Genomic DNA, 24,351 nt, shown 5'->3' with positions numbered 1-24,351 from the left:
GCGCCACACCGCCCTTTTACAACACGCGGAGAGAAGGACGCTGCTGCCTGCTCCCCCCCCATTTCCTCCCGAGTGGTATCGCCCGGGCCGGGCCGGAGCGGGGCGCACACGTGGGCCGTGCCGGGCCGGGCCGGGCCGTGCCGTGCGACGCAGGTGAGGCTCCCGTGGGTCCCGCTGCTCTCGGGCCGGGCGGCACTGCTCCTTCTCCCGTAGGCTGCATGCAGTGGCTGCCCTGCGAAGGGAGCGCGGCGGGCGCGGCCCGACTCAGCCTCCCCTCCCTGTGGCGAGTCGCGGCTTTACGCGGAGGGCCCCCGTGCCCCTGGGAGGGTTTAGGTCCTGGCTGGGCTTCCGTCGTGCTCCCAAGGGAATTGGGAATGCCCCCAAGGGAACGGCTGTCCTAGAGGGCGGCGGGCGGTGGCTCAGACCCGGCGCCTCCGTTTGTGGCGCGTTTGAGGCAGCTGGGTGGTGCTTTGCAGAGGGGTTGCCGTAGCGCCGGGGCACTCACGCTGCCGGCTCCAGGGCGAGGCGGGCAGCGCCGGTGCCACTCCGCCGCCTTCCTGTGCCCGCAGGATGCTGCGCTGAGGGGGATGACGGCTCTGTGGGCTCGGCACGTCGCCCGCTGGGGCTGCCTGCTGAGCACGGCCCGTGCCGCTCGGAGGCTCGGCGCTGTGCTGCCCGCCCCGGCCTGCCCGGGGTTTGCCCCGCGGGCGGTGCTGCCCGCTGGGAAGGCGGCGGCTCTGGGCCGGCTGCAGGCGGGCAGGCCGGTGTCCCTCGGGAGCTGTTCCCCGCCCGACAGCGCCGAGGATGGACCCTGCTCTTCTCCCGAGAGTAACCTGCCTTCAGTGCAACAGCAACAAGCAAAAGCAGAAATACTGCCTGATCTGAATGCAAAAATACTGGACGAAGGTAAGAGGCTTTAAGGGATCCTCAAATTATGTTTTCGGTATGCTGCGGTTTAACCCCAACTGGGTTCTCCTTTTTTGCCCTGTTTGCCTGAAATATGTGTTTGGAGTTCCTGACTTTCACTTCTGATTAGCTTGGTGGTTAATTCAGATAGTTATGGTCGATGTGGCATGCAAAGAATACTTTTAAAGTGAAATAAAGGTATAATGTTTCGGGTGAAAATGTAGGTCTGGAGCTGCCATTTGAAGGAGTTTTCATAACCCTAACCGTACCTGCGTCTGCTGAGCATTTGCCTTTCCCTCACAGATGATGTGGTACAAACTAAAGGGTTTTGGCTTGAGTTTTTTTGGGTTTTGGTGGGTTTTTTAAAATTTTGTGTGTGGGGTTTTTTTTTTGTGTTTTTTTTTTGTGTGTGTGTGTGTGGGTTTTTTTGGTTTTTTTTCTCTCATTTTGGGGTTTTTTGTTTTGGGTTTTTTGGGGGTTTTTTGTTTGTTTTTTGCGGTTTTGTTTTGTTTTCTTGGGGTTTTTTTACTTCTTATTTTGAGCGAGGCAGGGAGATTGCACGCCTGTAGCAGCTCACACTCCACGGTTTGAGGGATCAGGAATGACCAACAGGAGGCAGTGGTGTGAAGCCTCCTTAAGCACTGCTCTGATGAGAAATGCTTGCCCAAATGCCTCCTGAGGAAAGGACACAAAGGGAGATAAATACAGCGCCTTGGTGTTGTTGCCCTGAGGAAATTTACTCACTTTTTTCCCCTATTTTTACATCTAAACAAGGATTATAATATTTCCATCCTTTCCAATTACTTTGTGGATGCTGAGGAAATTTGCTCTGAATTACTGAGCAGCCTTGTATGTTCAGACTCTGCTTTGAGCCCAGCCAGCCTGGATTATACAGAGCTTGTTATTTGGGGTGGCTCAGGCCTGCCCCAGAGATCTGTGTGTGTCGCTGGGTCTGACCCAGTGCTGCACCAAAGTGATGGGTCAGCAGCTGGTGTGTGGCTGCACCTGTGATGCAGTTTATCCTTTTGCCAGGTTTTTATCTGCCAGCAGACTGACTGGAGAATGTGTGTGTGTAGCATTTTGCCCAGTTGTCAGTTTTATAATGGAATAAACATAATTGATAATTTTTGGGGGTTTTGGTAACTTGAAGTATGATTCCCAATAGGAAGTGTAAGGACCTTAAAGTGACAATAAAAGACATGCATGCATCTGGAATGGACTTTATTGTATATTGGTTTGGTCCTCAACAGGTTGAAAAACACCACTTGATATTCCTATAGATTCCTAGAGCGTTCCTGTTCAATGTGTAAATGTTGCTAAAAACATTTTACTGTGCTTTTGTTTCTGAGGCTGTGAGAAAAAGACGAGACCTTCCAACAAGCTATCAAAAGACAAGACCAACAGCTATCAGACTAGTCTGTGCAACCCTTCCTGGAGCATTAGGCACATCCTAATTACTTTGGAATTACTTTAGTAGAGTTCTGGTGTGCCTTTGTTTCTTGACTTGGAAGAGCGTTACCCTGGTCTCTCAGATGCCATTATACAAAGATACAGAGCACTGAAAATCCCCTTCCTGAAGAGTTTATAATCAGGTTATCTGATCAGTAATCAAATTTTTGATTGATGTGGATGCTAGCAGCTAGCCTGCAAACAGCAATCTTAATCTTGCTGCTCTGAGCTCCTATCAATGGAAAATAGATCTGTTTAGAGAATTTGTTTTTTAAAGACACTGAGTTTTGTGCCTTGGAACACTTAAGGGAAAACAAGCATAATGATGTTCCCTTTGAAACCTTAGTGAGTAGGAAGCTATTCCTTTTGCTATTGGAGATAGTGGCAGTAAACTTTACCTTTCTGTAATGGATAAGGCAGAATAGCTTGGCTGGAGTTAGCTATGAAATACATTGAAAGTTAAAACAGCTGCATTTCAGGCATCATATTCAGGAGAACCACAAAGTAGTGGGCTGGTCAGGTTATGAAAAATAGTCTTTGTAGTAGCCTTTTATCTGGCTGTGATCAGGCAAGAATACATTTGTGAAGACATGAAAGACAATCCTTTTTCAGAGGGTGATATGATCTATTGTCTGCAGTGGTCTGGGCAGCACACTGAAGGCAGGCTTGCTGGGTACTACTCTCAGATTTGGCCATATGAGTAAAAGTTGAGAGGCAGTGACCAGGAGGTGGAACAGGGTCAAAAACTGGGAGCAGGGTCTATGTCTTTATGTTTTCAAATAATAGGTTGGCTGTTTATCACATGGCACAGTGTTCCTGCATTTTGGAAAGGATTTTAAGAGATACGTATAGCATTTGGTGGGAGCAGCTTTGTCTTTCACAAAAAAAAAGACATTTGGGTCTTCTGTATTTGTTTCTCAGACTGGGATGACATCCCACCTTCATCTGCTTTGGAATTGATTTCTGAGGAAGAAGCTGTACAGATCATTGCAGAACCACTTCTCCCCATTCAGTCTTCCACGCTCCGAGATTATGTTGATCACTCAGAAACCCTTGCAAAACTTGTCCACCTAGGTATGTGTGATTTTGTTTGTGTGCTCTGCCTATAGCAGGAGCCTTGGAGATCTGTAATTTCTGCTTTGCTCTTACTGGTTATCTCATAAACTTGAAGATGGGAACAGTGACCAATGGTAAAAAGCTGCAGAATGTTATCCAGGGTAAATGGACAAAACCGGGACTGTGTCACCAGCAATGCCACACTACTGGGAAACAGGCTGGTGTTAGTCCCTGAGTGCTGTGGGTGTTGGAAGGAGGCATCTCCCACAGCTTCAGGAGGTGGGGATCACTGTGTAACTTAATTGGTCTTTCTTCTTTTGGGCTGGTTAAGGATGCTTTAATTTGCTGCAAAACAAGGTGCAGCTCTTCATCATTGGAAGGAAGGAAAGAGGATGGTTGCCACACATAACATTAGCAGTGAGGCACAGCACACTGGAGAGGCAAGAGGGGCAGGATTGACAAGAACCTTCTTTCTCATCAAAAAAAACACTTGGAGTACAGAGATACCCATGTTCAAGCTTTCTCACCACCATGTTGCCCACACATGCAAGGAAGTCTAGAAAGAGGTTGGAGAAATTAATATTTGAGAGGGGGAATCTGTCCCCATGTAGTAAGACATTGTCATGTGTGAGTCAGTATACAAAGTCACTTCACTGCAAAAATCATCTTCCCTTTTATAACAGATTTGGAAATTTCATGCACACATACTTTTGTGCAACAAGAGCAGGTCTCTAAATGTGGCACATGCAGGATCCACTGCAAATGTCTTTCTTCAAAAAATAAACTCAGCAAAAGCTTCTAAAATGACTGCTTATTTTATCTGGAGTCTTTCCACAATATACAAGGTGGCATAGCCTTGCTATGTTGAGTAATTAAAGTATGCAAAATCAGTGCAAAGAATTGAGTAGTCCTATAAATTCCAGCATGCCTTTGGGAAACACTTACAGAAAGCAGGGTCTGTGTTTAATTAAAACAACTTCTAATTTTGTTTGTTGTAGGAGTTGACTTATCCCAAGTGGAGAAACGTCAAAAGGCAGGTCAGCTCTTACTGACCTTGGACTTTGAAAAAGATGTAAAAAAAATACTTCTGTTTCTTAAGGATGTGGGTGTAGAAGACAATCAGCTGGGACCATTCCTGACCAAAAATCCATACATCCTTGGTGAAGATCTGGAAGCTTTAGAAACCAGGTAAGCCTTTGGAGTAGTAGCAGGGTGTTAAGCCCCTTGGCTTGAAGATCTCGTTTCCCAGTTGGTTTAACCTTGTCTGAAGGAGCTGTGCTGCCTGCTGCCTCCTTTCTTACTTGACCCCTGCCTCTGTATTCTTGTGCCTCCCCATCTGTTGGCACTATTGTGTGATGGTATCATAAGTCAACACCTTCATCCACCTGAAAACTGTCTAGTAACAAATTTTTACTGCCCATCCCTGTCTGTTTGCCACAGAGGAAACAGCTTGCCACATTAGGCCACGTGCTTAACTCATGTCAGCTTTCTTTCCAAAATGACATCCCTTAGGCTTTACATAAATTTGTAGAGCAAGATTAAACTCTTTGGTCACAATTTGAAATCTCATGAGTTCTGCAATCAAAGATTTCTTTTGTGCTGACATCTAATAGCAGCAGGAGGTTTTGGTGACTTTTTGCCTGTTGTCCAGCTGAAACTCAACACAACACTACAATGAGCTAATTTGTTTTCGTTCACACTTGTATGGCCCTAAATTGTTCTTCAGTCCTTACAATGAACTTTAATTTATAATACTATTCCTAATTCAATAGTTTTCTTTCAGAACAACTCGTGTGTGTGTGTGTATGTGTATGTGCATGTTTAATGAACTCAAAACTTCCCAGTACTCCAGAGAAAAAGTCTGTTGTCTTGGCTCTTGCTAGTAGCATTTCTGTCTGAAATCTGAAAGTACAGATACTTAGAAACAGGCACATGAGTAGACTCTTGTATAGCATAGACCTAACTTCATTCCCCTCTGTTCTTATAATCTTGTGTTCAGTAAGTGTCCTTTCAGAAACAATATCCAAAAAATACCCTGTGTCATTTTACAGCAGTAGCTTTGAGTCTAGATATCTGACCAGATTGCTTATGCTCTTCTGAGTACAGGTTTGGGGGTTTTTTTGTGATAAATACCCTAACTCTTCCATGAAGTCAAATTTAATTTTCAGTGACATTCCTGTGGCACTGGTTGGTTAGTAAAGAAGGGGCTAAACAGAGCAATCTGATTTCTTCTTGATATTCTGCATATGATTATTCTGTAAGTTTGACACTGGTGAATGATTTCCTGCAGGCTTTAAAGTAAGTAAGTGTGCTGTAAAGACTGTGAAGTGAGTGTGTCTCAAATAGCTTTCTTTTGAAAGCTGAGTATCACCTTTGCATAAACAGTTTGGTGCAGATGGACGTGGTATTGGTTAAATCACTCTGGAATGTTTTATTGCTATGGATTCCATGTTGCCAGGAAACAAAACACAAATTTCAATAGGTTTGGCATTTGACTTCAGATAAACACTGTAAAAGTCAAAACATTCCATAATTCCTAACAATTTTGACAGTTGCAAATCAGTGTCTGTACTGCAGCTGCACCAGATGCTTTGTTTTATGCTGGTGTTAATGATGACTTAAAACTGTTAACATGCTACAGAGAACTGCTGAGCCCTGTAGTGGAACGAGGGCTAACCTCGGTGCCAGCACTCACAGATGTAGCTCAAGCTTTGGCCAGGTTGGATAGTTGTGTTCCTTTAATATTCAATTTTCTACAGTCAGGTTATTACAATCTTGCCATCCCTCTTTTAAGTTTTTTTGCCTTTCCAGGAAGAAATGCTTCAAGTGTGAATGCTAATGACTTACTAACAGAAAAGAAGTGGAGTCAGAATAGCCAAAAGATTTGATTTTTAATTGGCTCATTTACCTGTTTCTGGGGTGCTTGGAAGCTGTGCCAGTTCCATTGTCATTGTCTGGAGCCTAGGGTGCTACCTTCTGTGTTGTGGTGCCTGCTCAGTTAGGAATTGGTTCTCTAGAGCTGTGATAACTTAATTTCTGAGGATTTGTGGAAAGAGGGAAGTTGTAGTGACTGGACTTTTTTCTCTCCACAAGACGTGGTTTAACAGAAAGCCCATTTTTTGCTGAATATCTGCTTCTGCAAAATATCCTGCAACCCCTTTAGTATTTTAATTACTACTAGATAAACCAATTCTTGTATGCTCCAAGTTGATCTGACTGCAAATACTTCTCATATTGCAACTACTCTCATCCATAACCAGAGGAAGCCTCTCCAAATGATAGTTTAGTTGTTTAGTACATGGTAGTATGTGAATTAATTGTTTCTCTTTACTTGGTGTGCTGGATTTCCCCTCTTCAAGCCTTTTTTTCTGGGAGCTGTGGTAATCATCTACTGCAAGTGGTACTTGAAACAGGATTTCACTTTCACTGAAATCAAAGTCTGGAAAAAGTTTTTACTTGGAAAGAAAGGAAGAAAGCAAGCTCTGTTAAATATCAAAACTTTAGTCAACTCCTCTTGCTTTCTGACAACCAGATGTTTGTTACTCACTTGTTAGACCAGTGACTGAAAATAGGGGCCTGTTTGTGGCAAACACAACTTCAGCTGATGTAGAAATGTCTTTTTTGACATTATCTCTACACACAGCATCATTGTATGATATTTCTACTCCAATGCTATTGGCAAAATGGGAATGTATGAGGTATAGTACTCTGTTCTTTCAGCAGTAGAAATGGAATTCATTAAAATAGCAAAAGGCTGTATATATCTTCTTGTCCATACCCTATTAATGTGTTTGCAATCTAGGAGACAGACTGGTAGTTAACTGTAGGTTAACATAGTTATCTGCTTAAGGACAGCTGGAAGGAATTAAAATCTGTCTTCAGTATTGACATTCTGCTCTGAGGTTTATTTTACTTCTAATTAATTGGAAGGGAGGGTATTTTGCTTTTACGATAACTGCAGATTTCACCCTAATTATTTTTGGCAGGGTTGCATGTTAATGCTAGAACATCTGTCCATTTATAAGATATCACTGAGGAATTTAAGTGATCACTAAATAAATGGAGGCAATATAATTTTCATCACTGGATTTTATTTTGTTTTTGTTCTCTTTTTAGAGTGGCTTACCTAAAATCAAAAAAATTTGGTAAGTCAGAAATTGCTCAGATGGTCTCAAGAGCTCCGTATTTGCTGTTGTTTTCAGTGGAAAGACTGGATAACAGACTGGGTTTCTTCAAAAATGAACTTGGTCTCAGTGTAAAAAAGGTAAAGACTGAAGTCTTCAGGTGTTTTGTTAGTGGCTGTTGTAAGGTCTTGCAATATGAATACTCCAAGTATTCAGAGGTTATCAACCAACATTGTGTTAACATCAGTGATGTCACTAGAGGGTTACAGGAGGATAACATGGATTTAACTGTTTGGATTTAACTGTAGAAGTGATATGGACATCTAACATACAGAGGACCTGAAGTACAGTTTCTGAAGATCACCTGCTACAGGTTATTATCAAATAAGCATTTTATGTCCAGTTCTGTTATTTGAGGTGGATCAGAGGACTGAATTAATTACTGAAACAGCAAGCAGCTCTTTTAACTTCTGGAAAATTCTTTGGTGCTCTTCATCTCTTTAAGACACTTAAATAATAAGTAACATATTCAATAATTTAAAAAATAGTCTAATCTGTGAATATCTTATCAAGATAAATGCCAATTCATATGCTCAGCAAGAGTGACCTCTGTCTTTGCTCATGAGTGCAAACCTCATTACATGTTTAGCAGGTATTCAGCACCATGCTTTGGGACCATGCGAGGGCAGGTAGCAGCTGGACTTGCCTGGAGTAAGTGGGCAGTGTTAGTTGTGTCCTGCAGTAGGTGGGGATTGCAATGAATGTCAAATTCCAAGTGGAATCTTTGGTTCTTCTGTCAGCTGAACAGTCATAGCTGCTACAGTGCCCTGTTGCTGGCTTTTCCATATTTGAGGTGAGACATCTCCTCAGAAAAAGGTTTGGCCACCACCTTGTACTCAGGGTGGATTACAAGTAATCAGACACTTCAGGGAATGTGGAGTATTGCTTGTAGTGCTGTTACACTGTGATCTAACCAAATTCAGAAGTTAGCTTCACTGACACTAGAAAATCCTTTTATAGCCTCTGTCGGGTAGTGTGTTGTTTACTTCTTTTAAAAAAGATGGGAAGAAACAACTTGAGGGCTGAGAGAAATTGGGCAATTGAGCATACTTTCTCCTTTTGATACATGTTTTTACTCCCTCTTCCTGTCTGCTTTACAATTGTATTATTTTTTGTTTTCCAAAAGAACATATTTGAGTAATGTTTTGCATTTTAACATACTGCTGTTTCATGCAAATTCATCTTTGGTGTAGAGATAAAATGAAATACAAAATGAAATGCCAAAAAAAAAGTTTATATAGAATCTATTTTTTGAAGCCTTCAGTAAAACTCTTTTAATTTATGTGTTTTTTCTGATTGTAGACAAAGGATCTGGTAATTCGTCTTCCAAGGCTACTAACTGGCAAAATAGAGCCTGTAAAAGAAAATCTTCAGGTGAGCTTATGAATAGATATTAAAAGTGTATTGTATATAGTTTATGAGTTGTCAGAAGACAAAATTCATGTAGAGGATGGTGTACAGAAAGAATTTAATGAAATAAGTTTAGAGGTGATATAAAGTAACTGTAAAACAATGTATTTTCCTCTATAGCCTGCAAGCTTACTCGATGCATGGAGCGTTACCTTATTCTGTCTTCTACTCTGATGTATTGCCTTCCTACCAAAAGTTACTATATGATGACATAAATGGTCACCCATTTTTTAATGAGTAGAAAAATACTCAGTCTTTTTTTCCCCTCCCCTTAATTATTGTGGTTTTTTGCTAACTTGGATTGTCCGTGAGTATTTAGGAGCAAGAAATGTGCAATTGATTATTTTTCTCCTGGCAGGTAACTAGCCTGCCAAAATGTGCATTTGACACCTATTGTCTGATAGCAGATGGTCGTTATTAACAACTGTTGGGTAAATAACTTCAAACCCATGGGGATTCCTTTCCCTTTTGAAAATGTAAGTGTATTGCTTTAATTACTGTGCTGTAAAGCCATCGAGGCCAAACAGCATGATGTAGTGTAACAATTTGTGAAATTCCATTATTCTATAACAAATAACTATAAATCAAAATGTATAATTTTCAGACAGACTCACTGTTCTGAAACTATTAAACGCTAGAACTCTTGCAATCTGAAATGTGTGTGTGGTAAGGGAGGAGACTGGAAAGTAGCAGATTGTTCTAATTAATAGTGCTTTCTTTTAAACACACATTGTTTCCACAGTCTAGGGAGCCATTATTATAATGAATGTGTTTTTGAGGTCTTTAGTTCTATGTGACTATCTTGTTTATCTACCAAGAAATACAGCATAGCACCTCTATTTTTAAAATGTGCGAGAAAGGGAAAGAAAGGAAGGATTTTTAGGTCCCCACTGTTGGCATCTACTCATTCTTAACAGCTCAAGCTTTTCAGGATGTTGGATTCAGAATGTGTGTTCAGACCTGTATGTCCTAAAGTGCTGGTGGGAGGACAGTACTTGGAAAGTGACATCCTGTACCAGCAGTTCAGAAGCAATCAGGTTGTGTCCCTCATTCTGAATGGACTGTTATTCAGAAACAAGTACAGTAGCTGATCTTGGTTGTCGTAAGATACCAGTCATGGACTAAATGTGCTGAGGGATGGCTTAGTCCATCCTCTGAGGGTTTAATCAAGCACAATTAGAGATTCATTGACAGGGTAAAACCTGTCAAAGCTTTCATTACCACTGCCTATCCTGGGAATAAAACATACTTCGTTGACTATTGCAGAGGCTTATGCAATAATGATATTAGCATGTGGCCTAGAGAGTTAATGAATATTAAACATGTTTGCTGTCAGACTGAGTGCAGTCAAAGCAACCTACACTTGAGCTCACTGATCATGTTGAGGGAGCTGTTCTGTGTCACAAGGTAGAAGATAAAACTCAAGATTCTTGCCACAATTACCTCTACAGTGGGCCCAGCTTTATCTCTGCAGTGATTTAACATGGGGTCTTAACTCTGGTTATGTATCTTGATGCAGGAAGTTACCCCTGCCACCTCAGGTCCATGGAAGATACCACTCATGTGCAAACTCTTTTTTTCATACTTGAATGCTGTATTAGTTGATGGGTATTTTGTGTGGTGCACAAATATTTATAAAGAAGAAAAGTTAAAATGAGGGCTTGAAAGACCTGATTACAGTTGCCTTTAGAAACAGTTCCTGCAAAGACTTGGAAGTCCTAAGGTAAATTCAAAACCCAGATTCCAAGCCCTCCCCTTCATATTTGACAAGCAGTTCTGGAAAAGAGCTGCAGTCTTGGCACATCAAACTGGGCAAACAAAAACACAGCCTTCTTGCCAGCTGAAGTACCTTAGTTTGATATGAAAGTCTGGTTAACTGGCAAGCACACCCACTTCTGAGTGAAAACAAGCTGCTTGTAAGTGTCACTGGAGGATAGAAGAAATGACTGGGTTAATAGACAGTCTTGTATGCTGAATTCTTTCTCAACAACTCAATGAATTGCTTGCCATTCTGCACTTTGGGAGGAGTGCTCATGATTTTATTGAAAAAATGTGTTTTGCTTTCCTTTTGGGAAATCATAATTGAAGTCAAGACAGTCTCTGAAAAAGACATCTTACTTTAGACTTGATTGAACTGTAGAATAAATTGAATACACTGTATATTCTACACATCTCTTTTAGGTTCAGCAGTCTTAAGTTGAAGACTATAGAAATTATACTGCCTATTATAAAAATGTAACTTGGATACATTAGCAAAAGAGGTAACACATTAGCAAAAGTAGGCACTAGCTATTTGATTGCTGTATTTTACAGAGCTCAGCAGCTCCACAGGAAGAAAGTCTCTTGACAGCTTGGTATTGAAAATGATAAAGGACTCTTAGTAGAGAATTTTTATGCTTTTAACTGCCATATATATGCTAACATGTTTTTTTGTTCATATCTCAGACAAACTGAAAAATATATAATATTCACAGAAATTATTTTTATTTTGGAGATATTCTATAAACAAATTGCACTTTAATCTAGAACAATAATTAGCATTGTCTGACTTGAGAAGAACCGAAGTGGAAGATATTTTTGTGGTTTGCATTCTTGTTGCTGTGTGAAAAAGGATAGAAGAATTTTGCGTTAGTTTATTTCAGTGTCACATTAAAATAAGTTTGCTGACTTGCAAAGATAAAATTGTGCTCTTTTTCAGGTTTGTCAAATTGAACTTGGTTTTCAACGTAATGAAATTCAACAGATAGTGTGTAAAACTCCCAAGATTTTAACTGCAAGTAAAAAGAGACTCAAACAGACATTTGACTACTTACACAACATAATGGGCATTCCCCACCACATGCTTACTCGCTTTCCTCAGGTGAGCTGTTAATCTGGGAATAAACTGTAGCTGCTCTTGTCACAGCCACTTCATTAACGTGCTGAAGGTGGAGCCTTGCTCTGTGCAGAACATGAGTGAGTGCTTCAGCTAGCCTATGGCTTTTGCTCTAATTGAGATAACTTTTATTAGCAATCAGAAACTATTGAGGATTTCCATGTGGACCTGCTGCTTATTTTCCCTTGGCATATATGATATCACTACCCACAGCCTTGTGATATTTACAGTTTTCAACAGAGGTAGTCATGCTACTTAAAAAATAAGCTTTAAAAATTTTAGGATCTGAAAATAGAGTGTAAAGGTAAGAGAGGTTCTGTCTATTAGATAATCAGATTATCATTGGTCTTCTTATTGCTGCAGCAATTGCTAAAATACCACAGGATTGAAAATAGATTCATTTCTTTATTACTATTTTGGGGGTTTTTTGTACCTCCTCATTACTGCTATTTCCTCACAAATTAAAAGTGAAAGTGTTAGTCACCTCATTCAATGCCTACATGCAGTTGCACTATCTTCTTACGAGGTAAAATGAAAGCAGAAATTACAACTTCTGAACTGCAGTAATTTTCTTTCTAAAGCAAGTTTAATAGAGAATCTAAGTGGCTAGAAAGCCAAAATTGCATGGGGGAATAAAGCTACTCAGGATTTTGATTATCTTGCTATTTGATCTATCTTTACTTAACAAGGATGCTTGCTTTTGTGCTCATCTTTGTCACTTTGCCCTCCTTGATCTGTAAATGACTGCAAGTTTTGCTCACTTCTTCTCAGTTGTCTTATTGTTTGCTTTATGGTGGTTCACCTCATTATTTTTATTCCTTTTGTTTGGTAGGGTAAGTGGAGTGTTTCCTCTGTTCCTTGTTCTTGCCACAGTCTCTCCCTCTCCCGTTATTCCCTTTCTCCCTTGAAAACTGTGAATTCCAGGATACAGGTAGTGCACATCGGTCTGTATATGGTTGGGCCTTTAACTTGTGCCTTCCCAAATGCATGTTTGTCTCCATCTGTACTCACTTTTATCCTGAATGACAGTAATGTTGAACATAGGAAGTATACAGGATTTTTTTTGGTCAAATTCTCTCTGATGTTACAGTTGCTCTTCTAACCATTCATGTAACCATTCATGTCAGCTATATCCATAAATGGTGGTTAAGTGTTATTTTTTTATTTCGACTGCCTCTTAAAATTCAAGGAAGGCAGAAGAGGAACACTAGTTTTGTATTTCCTTCCTTTTTCAAATTGGTTTGCATCCTCATGGAACTCTTCTTCCATCAGTGGAGTCTTTTTTTTAGTAAAATCTCTGCTTCCTTAGTAAAATCTCTGAATAGCATTCATATTTTCATCATTATTGCCCCTATAGCATCTCTCTCTATTCAGTTGTACTACTCAGGCATGAACTTAGATCTTTGCTTTTACAACTTAACTGTGCATCTCATCTTCCCTCTCTTTTTAAATGTTCTGCTGATTCCCTACCATTGTTCTCGTCTTTGACTGTCTAGATTATTTTTTTGTGTCAGGTATCTTCAAAGGTAGGCGTTGCTGTGCAGCAGAAGACAAATGATTGCTTTGAACCACTACACTGTGCCTTTTGGCCACGTTATGATGGCAGGACTCACATCCACTCACCTTTGCCCTTGCCACTGTACCATTTTGTTATTTGCATTATGCCACGTGGTCACCTCTTAATTTCTTCCTTATAACAGTGGTCATTTGAATCTGTCTGATGCTAGAGGGAAAGTGCTCCCTGTTACTGAATACCTCCACTTAGCTGTGATTACACAAAAGTAATATAGTTGTTATATAGAAACAAATCCCTAGCACATTAGGGTTTTTGTATCACTCCATTTTTTGTTGTGTATGTCAGCATATTGAAGTATTTATTTAGAATCTAGATAATTTATATATAAATGTAACCTATCTGGTGTTGGACATAAATTAAAGGAAAACAAGTGTATTATTTGTTTGCTTCCTAGATCTTCAGTTTGTCTAAAAAACGCTCTTCTTTTTGATGCCTCAGGGTCTGAATTTAGACAACCTAAAAAATTCTTCCCTTTTTCTTTCTTAGGTTTTCAACTCAAAGCTGCTGCGAATCAGAGAGAGGCATATGTTTCTTGCATTCTTGGGAAGAGCCCAGTATGACCCAGCACAGCCCAGCTACATCTCCCTGGATCAGCTGGTGTCCTTGCCCGATGAGGTGTTTTGTACAGAGATTGCCAAAGCCTCCATGCAGGACTTTGAAAATTTCTTAAAAACACTTTGATTAGTAACACATGTAAAAAAATTAGAGAATTAAGTTGCAAAATAAACATACTTTATAAAACTACTTCCCTTTAAGGTCTCTTAATTTTTTAATTACTGGTTTAAGAACTCATTGTTTATGAAGCAGGTAGGATTTAAAGGCTTACAGTAATACTGATAGTAACTTAAAAATGTATTTTAGAAGGATTGAGCCAATATGTTGATTGCTACTAATGCAAGCCTTGTAATTAATCAGTAACTTAATTGAAAGTGGATGATGCAGCACATTAACAGAAAGGTAAATTCAAATTTTTCTTTTTTTCTTTTGATAATGGCAGAATTTTGGGAGAATGGAAAACCAGCTAGTGACTTATTCCCTGTCTTGCCCTCTGTTACCTTCTCCTTTCACCTCTTCCCCAAAAGTTAGAATAGCAAGATAGTGTGGTAATGAAGTAATGTTGTGTTTACCTGCTTGAGCTAATAATAATGTTATTCTTTTCCTTGTATGGCAGAAAGAATCATAGCATTAATATGTGAAGCTCCTCATACAGAAAGGCATTCTTTCAACAGGTTACAAAGGTGTTTCTTTTTGAAGCTTGCTGCTGAAATTAATATCCTAAAAGCTGGTTAGAAATGTCAAAAAAAACCCCAGCAAACAAAATTCAGGAAAATTATAAAAAGAAAAAAAAAAAGCTGTTACTGTCCCTGAAATTTAGAAGAACTTTAATTTAGTTAGTTTTCTCTTCCCCTTGTTCAGCTTTCCCCCCCATACCAATGAGATTCATGTGGCTTTAATACACAAGTAACCATATGAAAAGAGGCTGTAGTGTATATTAAGGTGATAGAGTTGGTCAGTTGTAAAAGCTGCAGTAAATTCTGACATTGGGCATCGTGGGAGTATTGAAAACACTTAATCTATCATTAAACAAAGCACGTTAATATGGAATTATCAAATGCTTCGCAGTGTATTTGGGAAGAACGAAAACCTGCCTAAATCCACGTGCAGAACTGTTTGATGTTGTTTAGAAGTTTGAATTTCTTCATTAGAAACAGCTCAGGAAATCTGAAACCCAGATGTTTTAATTTGGATTTAAGCTTATTTAATGAAAAAGCTTCAATGTTTTAAAACCTCACTGTTGAAGCTAAAAATAGCAATTTTTATGCACACAACAGAATAAAATCCAAAGGCTAAATTCTACTAATAGGTGGGAAATAAAGTAAAATTAAAGAGATTTAAAGAATGTGATCTCTGGATTATGACTCTGGATAAATTCTTATTAATCCAAATTAAGAATTTGAAAAACAGGTGCTTGAAACACATTGAAAAACCACATTCACTGTCTGCAGTATATATCTGAGATTATCTACTTTGTCATTTTTTCTCATGTTTCCTGCTCCATTGGCCTGGAAAGATTGTTTGAAATACTCTATTAAATAGACTGTTCTTGGTGGAGATGCAGAGCAAATCTCATGGTGGCTGCAATGTGCTGACTAAGCACTTCCCCCATTTCCTCCTGTTAAATAAAAGTATCCAAAGTCCAGTATGCTTACTTGGATTTTTGACTGTATTAAATGCCAATAACAAACTGTAATCTTCAAACAGTCTTGTAAAAAATAGTGTTTACAGTAAAAAATGTTAATAGAAAGTATGTGGGTTCATAATGTTGGAGTTAACTTTTGCAGATTTTCTCCACTAGCCTTATTTTACTGTGTATTACCTTGTGACAAACCATTGTAACAGAAATTAATTACAGAGTCTGTACATTTTGGATGTCTCAAACTTAGAGCTTTAAATTCCTTTAATATTTTTAAACGTAGGAATGATTGCTGCCAGAGCTAAACCAGTTTCTTTGAAACGTTAAATGCACAAGCTTCTGCCGAAATAGATGAAAAATGGACACAAAACATTTACAGGGAGTGCTGAAATGGAAGAGGAGAGGGGATCGAAGAACTTTTTGAGGATCGTGACAAAAACTTTGTGGCTTTACGATTAAAAAAATAAATAAAACCACAAACTTTTCTGGCTGAAATTACCCGCTGCGTTGCCTGCTACCTGTTTCTGTGTTCCCCCCACGTCCGCATTTTGTTTCTTTACCTCCTTCAGGAAGGCACAGCGCTCTGTGCTCCCCGCTCGCTGGCGGCTGCGATACCTGAGCACAGACAGGTTTCTGCTCCTTGGCGTGGCCGATCGGTGCTTTGCTTATCGCGCTTTACAAAGCTAATTGTTATTTTTATTTTCGTCCGTCCCTCGTTTCCGCCCTCCCGGCAGAGCGCAGGCGCCGGGCCGGCATTGGCGGCCCCGCCCGCGCCTCACCCAGGAGCCCGCGCGGCGCGCCGAGGTCAAGATGGCGGCGAGGGCGCCCGGTGAGGCGGCGGGGGCGCTGAGGGGGCGGCGGGGCCGGCTCTGTCCGCGGCCCCCTCCCGCCTGCGGGGCTCGGCTCGCCTCGGCCCGCGCTGGACAGCGAGGCGGGCCGTGACGGGGAGGGGGGGAGCCGGGGAGCCGCTGTGCACCGTGTGCCCTTGACGGGGACAGCGAGTGCCGGTTCCACAGCGGCCGGGCCGGGCTCCCCGCCGGCCTTCCCGCGGCGGCGGCGGGAGCCTGCCCCGATAGCTGAGCCCTGTGGGCGTAGAGCGGGCTCGGGAGCACCGGAGGAAGCCTTGGGCTGCCCGTGAGGGCCCTCGGGGATTGCTGTCCTGCGCGGATACCGGCTGGGCGCGCAGTGGTCTGAGGTTATTGCTTGTCTGGCCCTAAAGGACGAAGGAGTAACTGAGTAACCTGCTGAGGTAGCGCTCTAAAGAGCTCCTTTGGGGCGTTTTGGGGCTGACCTGGTGAGACTGATGATTTAAAAGTCATCACGCAAAACAGCTCGCCCGTGTTGTGCCGTTCGTGGCCTTCCAGAGCCCTTGCTGAGGTATTTGATTATGTGTAAAAGCACCTCTGCCGTCCCAAACCACACTTAAAGGAAGGTGAACGTGCTAGATGTGGTGTGGAGGAGGCCTTTTTTTTTTTTTTTTTTTTTTTTTTTTTTTTTTTTTTTTGGTCTGATTAATTTTTTTTTTTGCTCGGTTAGGGGTTTTGAGGTTTTAGTCTGGATTTTACAGTTGACTTTGGCAGCTCCTTGAAAAAGGAATAGCATTCAAGTACCTGTTGAGGCGAGCAGGTCAACAGTATAATAACATGCTGGGCTTGACGTCACATAGCAAAAGCCAAAGAACCAGGATAAATTATTGGAAAAGCCTGATGGTTTTGTTTTATGTAGACTCTGGGTTTGGCTCATGTAAGTGTTGTGGAGTCTGAGAGTTTTGTTGCTGTCTTTGATGAGGAATTGGTAGCATTTTTCCAAGCCTTAAAGCAGCCTAATAATTTAGTGAAATGGGTTAAGCTCTTGTATGTAGTGAGTTCATGTCAGTTATGGGATACCGAGAAGTAGAACCCAAGTCACATATGGTCAAATTCAAACTCGATGCAGTGTTACATTACTGCATGTGTTGGAGGCCAGCAAATATTTGTGTACTGCCACAGTAATGTGTAAATGTTGAATTTTGCCTTGCTGTGCATGTTCAGTTGCAGGAGGTGGTCGCCTGTTTGACAAGATTTGCAAGTGGTATTACAACGCAGCTGGGTTCAACAAATACGGTAAGTGTTTCACTGAGTTTTTAAAACTGCAAATGTAACAGTTCTCAAACTAGTTATGGTTCATGGCTGGCATATGTACATGCAGGTTGGCATAAGTCTTTTTGATCAAAACTGGCTACTTTGTGGCAAAAAAGTCGGCAATAGCTTCAGTTATTTCTGTGTTTGCTCACGTTCCAGTGAATTAACTTAAAACAGCTAAGGCCAGCCTGGGAAGTTGAAAAAACTTTCACAGAGCAGTCCTGAAAACTCAATTATTTACATTTCCCCACCGAGTCACTTTCAGTGGCCAGTGTCTTACTGCCCTTGAAGCTGGGGAGGTTCCCACTGATAGCAGTCAGCCTATCTGCAGTACTTGGGCAAAGTATCCAAAGTGGAAAAACGATTACAGTGATTCTGCCCTTTGTGTCACCATAACTGCAGCTGGCATCACTCTGGCCTGCACAGTGGTGGAATAGGTGTCAAAACAGGGCTTCCTTCAGGAAGGAGCAGAGGGTCCCTTAATGGTATTGTCTTCAGTTTATTCAGAGTTGTTTCCAAGTTTGTTTCAACCATTTAGATGGCAGAACAGTTCTTGTATGACAAGAATGTGAATATTCAGATGCTGCAGTTTATTGCTTACCACAATACAAGCAAAATCTCTTAAAGAAAGTTAACATACCTGCCCTGGGAAGTTAGAAAAAAATTACAAGAAAACTGTAACTAAGTAGCTTAGATCCTTCTTTCAAAGCTTAGTTTCTCTTTGATAATGCCTGTCTGCTGAAATTCTTACTTCTGCTGCTTCCCTGGAAATATGAGTAAAAAATTAGCAAAGCACCAATTTAATACAGTGATTAAACTAGCAGCAGTGTTCCCTGTGCCTTTGAAATAAATTACAAAACTGAGTTAAGGATATGTGACTCAAATATTTGTTCATTGAGACACCACTGCCAAAACACTCACATGAGATTAAAACCTTTAAGCACAAGTCAGAAGGTATGTTGTAGTAATCAACTTGGAATTACCACAGAAGTAATATTGTCCTATTTTGTTAATACTGAACCTTACAGAAAGGTTGGTTGTGTTCAAGAATCCTTTGTTCCACAGAAGTGTGGGAGTGTGCTTAGTTTTGAGAAGACTGGGTGTTTCTCCCTGATTTACCTTCTGATTTGGAGCTCACACACCAACACAGAGCTTTGTGTTTCCATAGCTTCCTATAGTCAGCAGAGGTCTGCTCATCATGAACAGGGCAGTCTAGAGAAAAATTCTTCATACTGAAAAAAAATTCTTCACATCATCTGTGGCTGATTGTAATGGATTCAGAGCTCTCAAAAACCCTTTACCTGGACAGTCATCTTTAACAGAGATACAAAATTAGATGCACAGAAGTTCACCCCTTGGATCCAGAGAAGTTTTTGTTCTGTATATGCATAGTCTCATGAAACACATTGAATTAAATACCCATTTTCCTTATTCCTCTTTAAGAAAAGGAGTGAAAAAAGTAAATGGAGTCTTTGAAAGTCAGTGTTTAGGATTACATGTTCTCTCTGATCAATTAGTGGCTCTCCTGGATTGGTTTGGCTTTTCTTCATAAGTTTGTGCTGGAAGTGTTTTGCCCATGGTACACGTGTCAGTCCTAAATCTTACTGAAGAACGTTCATTCAGTGGTACTGTGAATTGCTCTTGGTACAGGGTTAATGCGAGATGATACATTGCATGAAGATGAAGATGTAAAAGAAGCATTGAGGAGACTTCCAGAGCACCTGTACAATGAGAGAGTGTTTCGCATAAAGCGAGCGCTGGACCTGAGCTTGAAGCACCAGATCCTTCCCAAAGACCAGTGGGTGAAGTATGAGGAGGTATGTGCATGGGGTGTGTCCAGGTGCAGGTCTTCAGTGGCACTGCTAGGACTGGTGGTTGGGATTTCATTCTCTGGGGAGACACCTGTTTGCATGTTCTTCATCGTGAATGAGTCAGCATCTCATGGAGTACCTCTGGAAAACTTTTGACTGCAGTTTAAAAATCTCTTTTTCTGTACAAATTACTAAATTTTTCTCAAGATGACAGAAGCTTATGCCTCGCCTCGGAATCACAGCACATTGTTTGCATTCAGACAAAATATTTCTTCTAAGCTGTCAGATAAAGAAATACAATGTAAATGGCTTTGGAATTCTTCAAGATCTGCTTTTCTGAGTAATTTCTTAATCTTGCAGAAAATCTGGAGCCAAAGCTTTTATTCATTGAAGGTGCCAATGAAGAATAATTTGGAGGGAAATCATGCATTAAAATAAGTGTCACCTTGTACTTTGAAAAAACAAACTGCACTTTCCTTATCAGATGTAACTAAATGTTATTTTTTGGTAGTGAATTGGTTGACAGATTTTGCATCACTGTGCACCTCAGCTTTCTCCAGGTTACCTGGCAGGGAGGAATTTTATTGTCAGACTTTTGACTATAGCAGAGTATGAAGGTGTTAATGCATCTCTGGGTAAGCAGAGGCTGCTTCTTTTGGTCTCATAGGTCATATTTAGCTAACTGCTGCATTGAATAATTGGTCAATTCCTCAAGCAGTAGTTTGGTTTGTAAGTGTTAAACATGGTCAGGGTGTTCTATCAAATACAAGTTTACAGTGCTGTTGAGAAGTTAAGCTAAAAAAAGAGATTATCTGGAGTATTATTGTTGGACTTTGAACTAATTACAGTGGATCTTGTGCATTTGAGTATCTGCCAAAAAGAACACTGTTTCTAAAGGCATAGCTGGAAGCATCACTTTGCTTGCTAATGTTGATGAGGCATTAGGAATTAGTGGTTGCTGCAATACAGAACTTGTCATCACAGACTTGGCAGATACAAAGTTTGCCTTTTCAGGGTAAGTAAGGCTGGATTCTTGTTTGTTTGTTTTGTTTTGAGGGGTTTTGTTTTGGTGGTTTTGTTTGTTTGTTTTGAGGTTTTTTGGGTTTTGTGGGTTTTTTCTTTTCTATGGTAGATTGGTGTTTAGTCAAACCTGGGAAGGAATGAGGAAGAAACAGTCTGTAGGAATGACTTGAGGTGGTTTTGGACCTTGCTGTAAGTTTAAATATATTTCTTCTTTTTCAGGATCACCGTTATCTCGAACCGTACCTAAAAGAAGTAATCCGTGAAAGACAAGAAAGGGAAGCATGGAACAAGAAGTAACTTTTCAACTACTTCATGCAAATATCCAGATATTTCTGTTATTTTAAACATTTGGATGTAGAAGTCTATAGGGAGGCAGTTGTGGGCCTGAGGAATACTGTTTCAGCTTGTTCATTGAATCTGTTCATCCAACTAAAATAAACATGTCAAACTATAAAAATTTTGGAAGAGTTCTTTCTAAATGTTAACAAGCTAATGTTCAGATCTTTCCTGTGAGCATATACATTACACATTAGCTTAGTGGTATGCAGTCTTCATCCCAGCTTTTGATTCTTGCTCTTTTCATCATACAGCTGTTTTCTGCAGTAGTAGAATTAGGTTAGAAATGGTCAGGACTGTTGGTGCTGGTTGCTCTCTTAAGTTAAAGAAGACTTGGTATTCCTTTGTCACTTGTCCCTGCAGGCAGCAATTCTGAACCAGTGTTTGATGTTACAATGGTATTGTGAGACAGCAGAATGTAATATTCTGTGAACCTGAGCAGATATATATTGTAAAAATGGAAAATACAGATGATTCCTTAACCATAAAATGGGAACTGTTTCCCTAACTTTTTATACCCTATACATTGTTAAACCTTTGAAACTATTTTCATGTAAACTGTAATTACTGTCTCACTTCAGCTTTTTGAGACTTTTTATTGTTTTAAAGAGTAAAAGTGGTATTCTGATGTGCTTTGAGCAACATAGCACTTAACATAGTTAACTTCTCATGGGTTTTTTTCATCACCTAAAGCATGCTCTAGTTTTTAGTGATTCATATCCAGAAAATACTGGCTGAAAACCTGGAGTTTAGTCTTCCACAGTTCAATGCTAGTGTGAATTTGATGCAGATACTGGTATAAGGCATGAAATTCAGAGCCTGTTGTGTAACCTGGATAAAGTACAGAATTGTGCATGATGGCCTCAAGGTTAGTGTTTTTCCTTTTGTTGTGCATGCTTGTCTGCCAAATACAACACTCGGTTTACCAAAAGAAAAAAGAGCAAACCACATCTGCAGTTTTGAATTGGTATGACCAAATAAATAAAATACTGGATTAGAAGCTTTTAGCTTTGTTCATCACTCTGTTACTGACCTTCACCTGCTTGCTTAAGTCCCTTACATCTGTAGGATGGATACAATGATCCCTCAGAACTTGACAGCCTGATGTGGCAAAACAAAATTCTGCAAAAATACCTTCATTGCCAATATTCCTCTTAAGTCTGCATGGAAAATATATTAAGAATTTGAGGCTTCGTTTTTCTCCTGTAAAATCTAATGATTGAAGCATACATAATTTGATGTGTTTTTAGGAACTTCATGATTTTCTTCCAAGAGACAAATAGGGCATGAAGTTTCACACTTCTCTTATGGAATTATTGAGTATAGCTTTCTAATGAAATCAGAGCTATTTTGTTATCTCTTAGAATTATATTAGAAGACTTAATTACATACTGAAAGTAGTACTTCAAAAGCATAGCTGGTCAAATTTCTGTGAAAGCTAGAATTCTGTGGAAAGACTCTACTTATTTGACCACAGGTTTTGATTAAGAAAAAAGCCTCTCAAAAATTACTTGATTTGTACAAAGGGATTTTGTTGGCATAAGGTGCTTAAAAATAGGCTGATCTTTGAGTGAAGTGCAAAGCAGCCACACCACAGCTGGCCTAAACCATCTGGAATCACTGACCTCTTTACTCTCAGATGTAACATCTTAAAGAGTCAGAGGTGAGTAGTAGAAGTTAATAAAAGAGTCTTTCCAAGTGATCTTTTTGGGCAGCTCAAGGGAAAGAGGAAAAATAAAGCCATGTTAAGAGCTTTCCTGTTCACTGAGGCTTCATTTAGATGAGTTTTCAGATGCTTCTGGCTTGGATTGATAATTTTTAGCTTTAAATTTCCCTAATGTCCGAAGTAGTCTTCTGTCAAAGCATTTTGAAAAATTTACTATTGTGTAGTTGTATCTTGGAAGGCTATTAGTATTAGTAAGGAAAATGTTACTTGCCATTTTTGGCAGAGATGGGTGTGTATTTGAAATGTTTAGGAGTATCTAAAAATGGTAAGGAACAGGGAAGGAGGAGGAGGCTAGTGTAAGAGTGGCATCTATTGCTTGGGAATGAGGAGTTATAGCAGCTTTGTGGTAGAGACCAAACCCTTTTTTAGGCTATGTGGTGTGAGATTTGTATGCCTCTGCTACTGGTTAATGAATGAGTAGCTTAGGAGACATTTCATATTTCACCTTCTGGTGTTCCCCTCTGCGCACTCTGAGTTGACAAGCATTAATCTTAGCCAGAAGAAATGGGGATTTTCTTGTATGTTAGATTTAAATCCTGCTGGTGACAAGTTGGAGGATCAGCATGATTCCCAATTTTGAACTATTGCAGTTATGCTTAAAAATATCTGGGATGGGAAGGAATGCATTGGCAAAAATGGGTTTCAGACCTGCAATTTCATTGTTGGTTCTATCCCACCTGTCCATCTCTGTGTGGGATCCTGCCCTCTGAATCATCCCGGCCTGTGCAGCCATTAGCTTGCTATCTGCAAAGTTGCCTCATTTTAAGAAAAAGGTTAGTAACAGTAAAGGGGGTCAGATAGCTAGAGAAGAAAAGAAAAGAAAAGAAAAGAAAAAAGAAAAGAAAAGAAAAGAAAAGAAAAGAAAAGAAAAGAAAAGAAAAGAAAAGAAAAGAAAAGAAAAGAAAAATGAAAAAAAAATAGAAGAGTCTGATGAGGAATGAAAGGGTATTCTGCTTTGGAGAACTGGAATTTTTTTATTCCGCTACTACAAAGTTCTTCTGTAATACTGAGCAAGACACTTGGTTCGCAGAAGCTCCATAAGAATTTTGCTAAGTGCTTAATATATGTGTGCTTGGAGCTACATCTGCAAAAGTGCAGAGTAATCACATCTATGTCTGGGTTCAGTTCATTGGTTCTGAAAATACGAGGTGCAAGTGTTGGTATTTATCCATACACACAATGGTTACTACAGGTGGTAGTAGCAGGAGCAAGTTTCACAGGGATTGTCACTATCCTCATTCCTCTGGTGGTAAGTGCAAAAATACTTACACAGAAGATGATGTATTTGTAGTCTGTATCTGGTACATTCAGAAAGCAAGGATGAGCCGTGCACTGAAGAGGATTGTAAAGAATTTCTGAATGAGAAGAGTGCCTAAAATGTGAACCTGCAATTTCAGGTCATATCATCATGTCCAATGCAACAGCGAATCTTGCATCTCCTTATTCCTGATTTTGATACCTTCACCTATGTTAATGTAGTTTTTTGGATATAAATTTTGTAGAGATTCCCTAAATTATTGAGCTATTTTTGTCATTCACACATCCAAGTTATGTATATAAAATTAAGAGTCTGAGCTGACTAGTCCTGCAGTTTGATGATAGTTCTAGCTTAAATTATTCTTCATCAATTTTGAGCAAACCTGTTCTTCACTTGAAGTTCTCTTTATTAAATACATAATGAAATA

General features: G+C 40.1%; 2 protein-coding genes across 2 annotated transcripts; both read left to right on the top strand.

Annotated features, from left to right (window-relative positions):
- The first annotated feature begins 23 nt into the window (after nt 1–23).
- Nucleotides 24–14,200, top strand: MTERF3 (mitochondrial transcription termination factor 3). The gene is made up of 8 exons (XM_064392325.1): nt 24–153; nt 570–906; nt 3,277–3,429; nt 4,410–4,599; nt 7,528–7,675; nt 8,898–8,969; nt 11,704–11,865; nt 13,943–14,200. Exons 2-8 carry the CDS (start codon nt 588–590, stop codon nt 14,135–14,137), a joined length of 1,239 nt encoding a protein of 412 aa, XP_064248395.1. The 5' UTR covers nt 24–153; nt 570–587; the 3' UTR covers nt 14,138–14,200.
- Nucleotides 14,201–16,392: 2,192 nt separating this feature from the next.
- On the top strand, nt 16,393–21,940 carry LOC135282501 (cytochrome b-c1 complex subunit 7). Its single transcript, XM_064392340.1, has 4 exons — nt 16,393–16,479; nt 17,681–17,752; nt 19,421–19,587; nt 20,824–21,940. Exons 1-4 carry the CDS (start codon nt 16,461–16,463, stop codon nt 20,899–20,901), a joined length of 336 nt encoding a protein of 111 aa, XP_064248410.1. The 5' UTR covers nt 16,393–16,460; the 3' UTR covers nt 20,902–21,940.
- Nucleotides 21,941–24,351: the final 2,411 nt, after the last annotated feature.

Source organism: Passer domesticus, chromosome 1, assembly GCF_036417665.1.
Source record: "Passer domesticus isolate bPasDom1 chromosome 1, bPasDom1.hap1, whole genome shotgun sequence".
NCBI lineage: Eukaryota > Metazoa > Chordata > Aves > Passeriformes > Passeridae > Passer > Passer domesticus.
This window is presented reverse-complemented; position numbering and strand designations above follow the sequence as displayed.

What these genes read in the sequence shown, in the direction of transcription:
- MTERF3 (XM_064392325.1), top strand. Translation starts at nt 588, where the DNA reads ATGACGGCTCTGTGGGCTCGGCACGTCGCCCGCTGGGGCTGCCTGCTG. An exon ending in CTGGAAGCTTTAGAAACCAG is followed by an intron (nt 4,600 to 7,527) that starts GTAAGCCTTTGG and finishes TTCTCTTTTTAG; the next exon opens with AGTGGCTTACCTAAAATCAA. An exon ending in TGCTTACTCGCTTTCCTCAG is followed by an intron (nt 11,866 to 13,942) that starts GTGAGCTGTTAA and finishes TTTCTTTCTTAG; the next exon opens with GTTTTCAACTCAAAGCTGCT.
- LOC135282501 (XM_064392340.1), top strand. An exon ending in AGCTGGGTTCAACAAATACG is followed by an intron (nt 17,753 to 19,420) that starts GTAAGTGTTTCA and finishes CTCTTGGTACAG; the next exon opens with GGTTAATGCGAGATGATACA. An exon ending in AGTGGGTGAAGTATGAGGAG is followed by an intron (nt 19,588 to 20,823) that starts GTATGTGCATGG and finishes CTTCTTTTTCAG; the next exon opens with GATCACCGTTATCTCGAACC.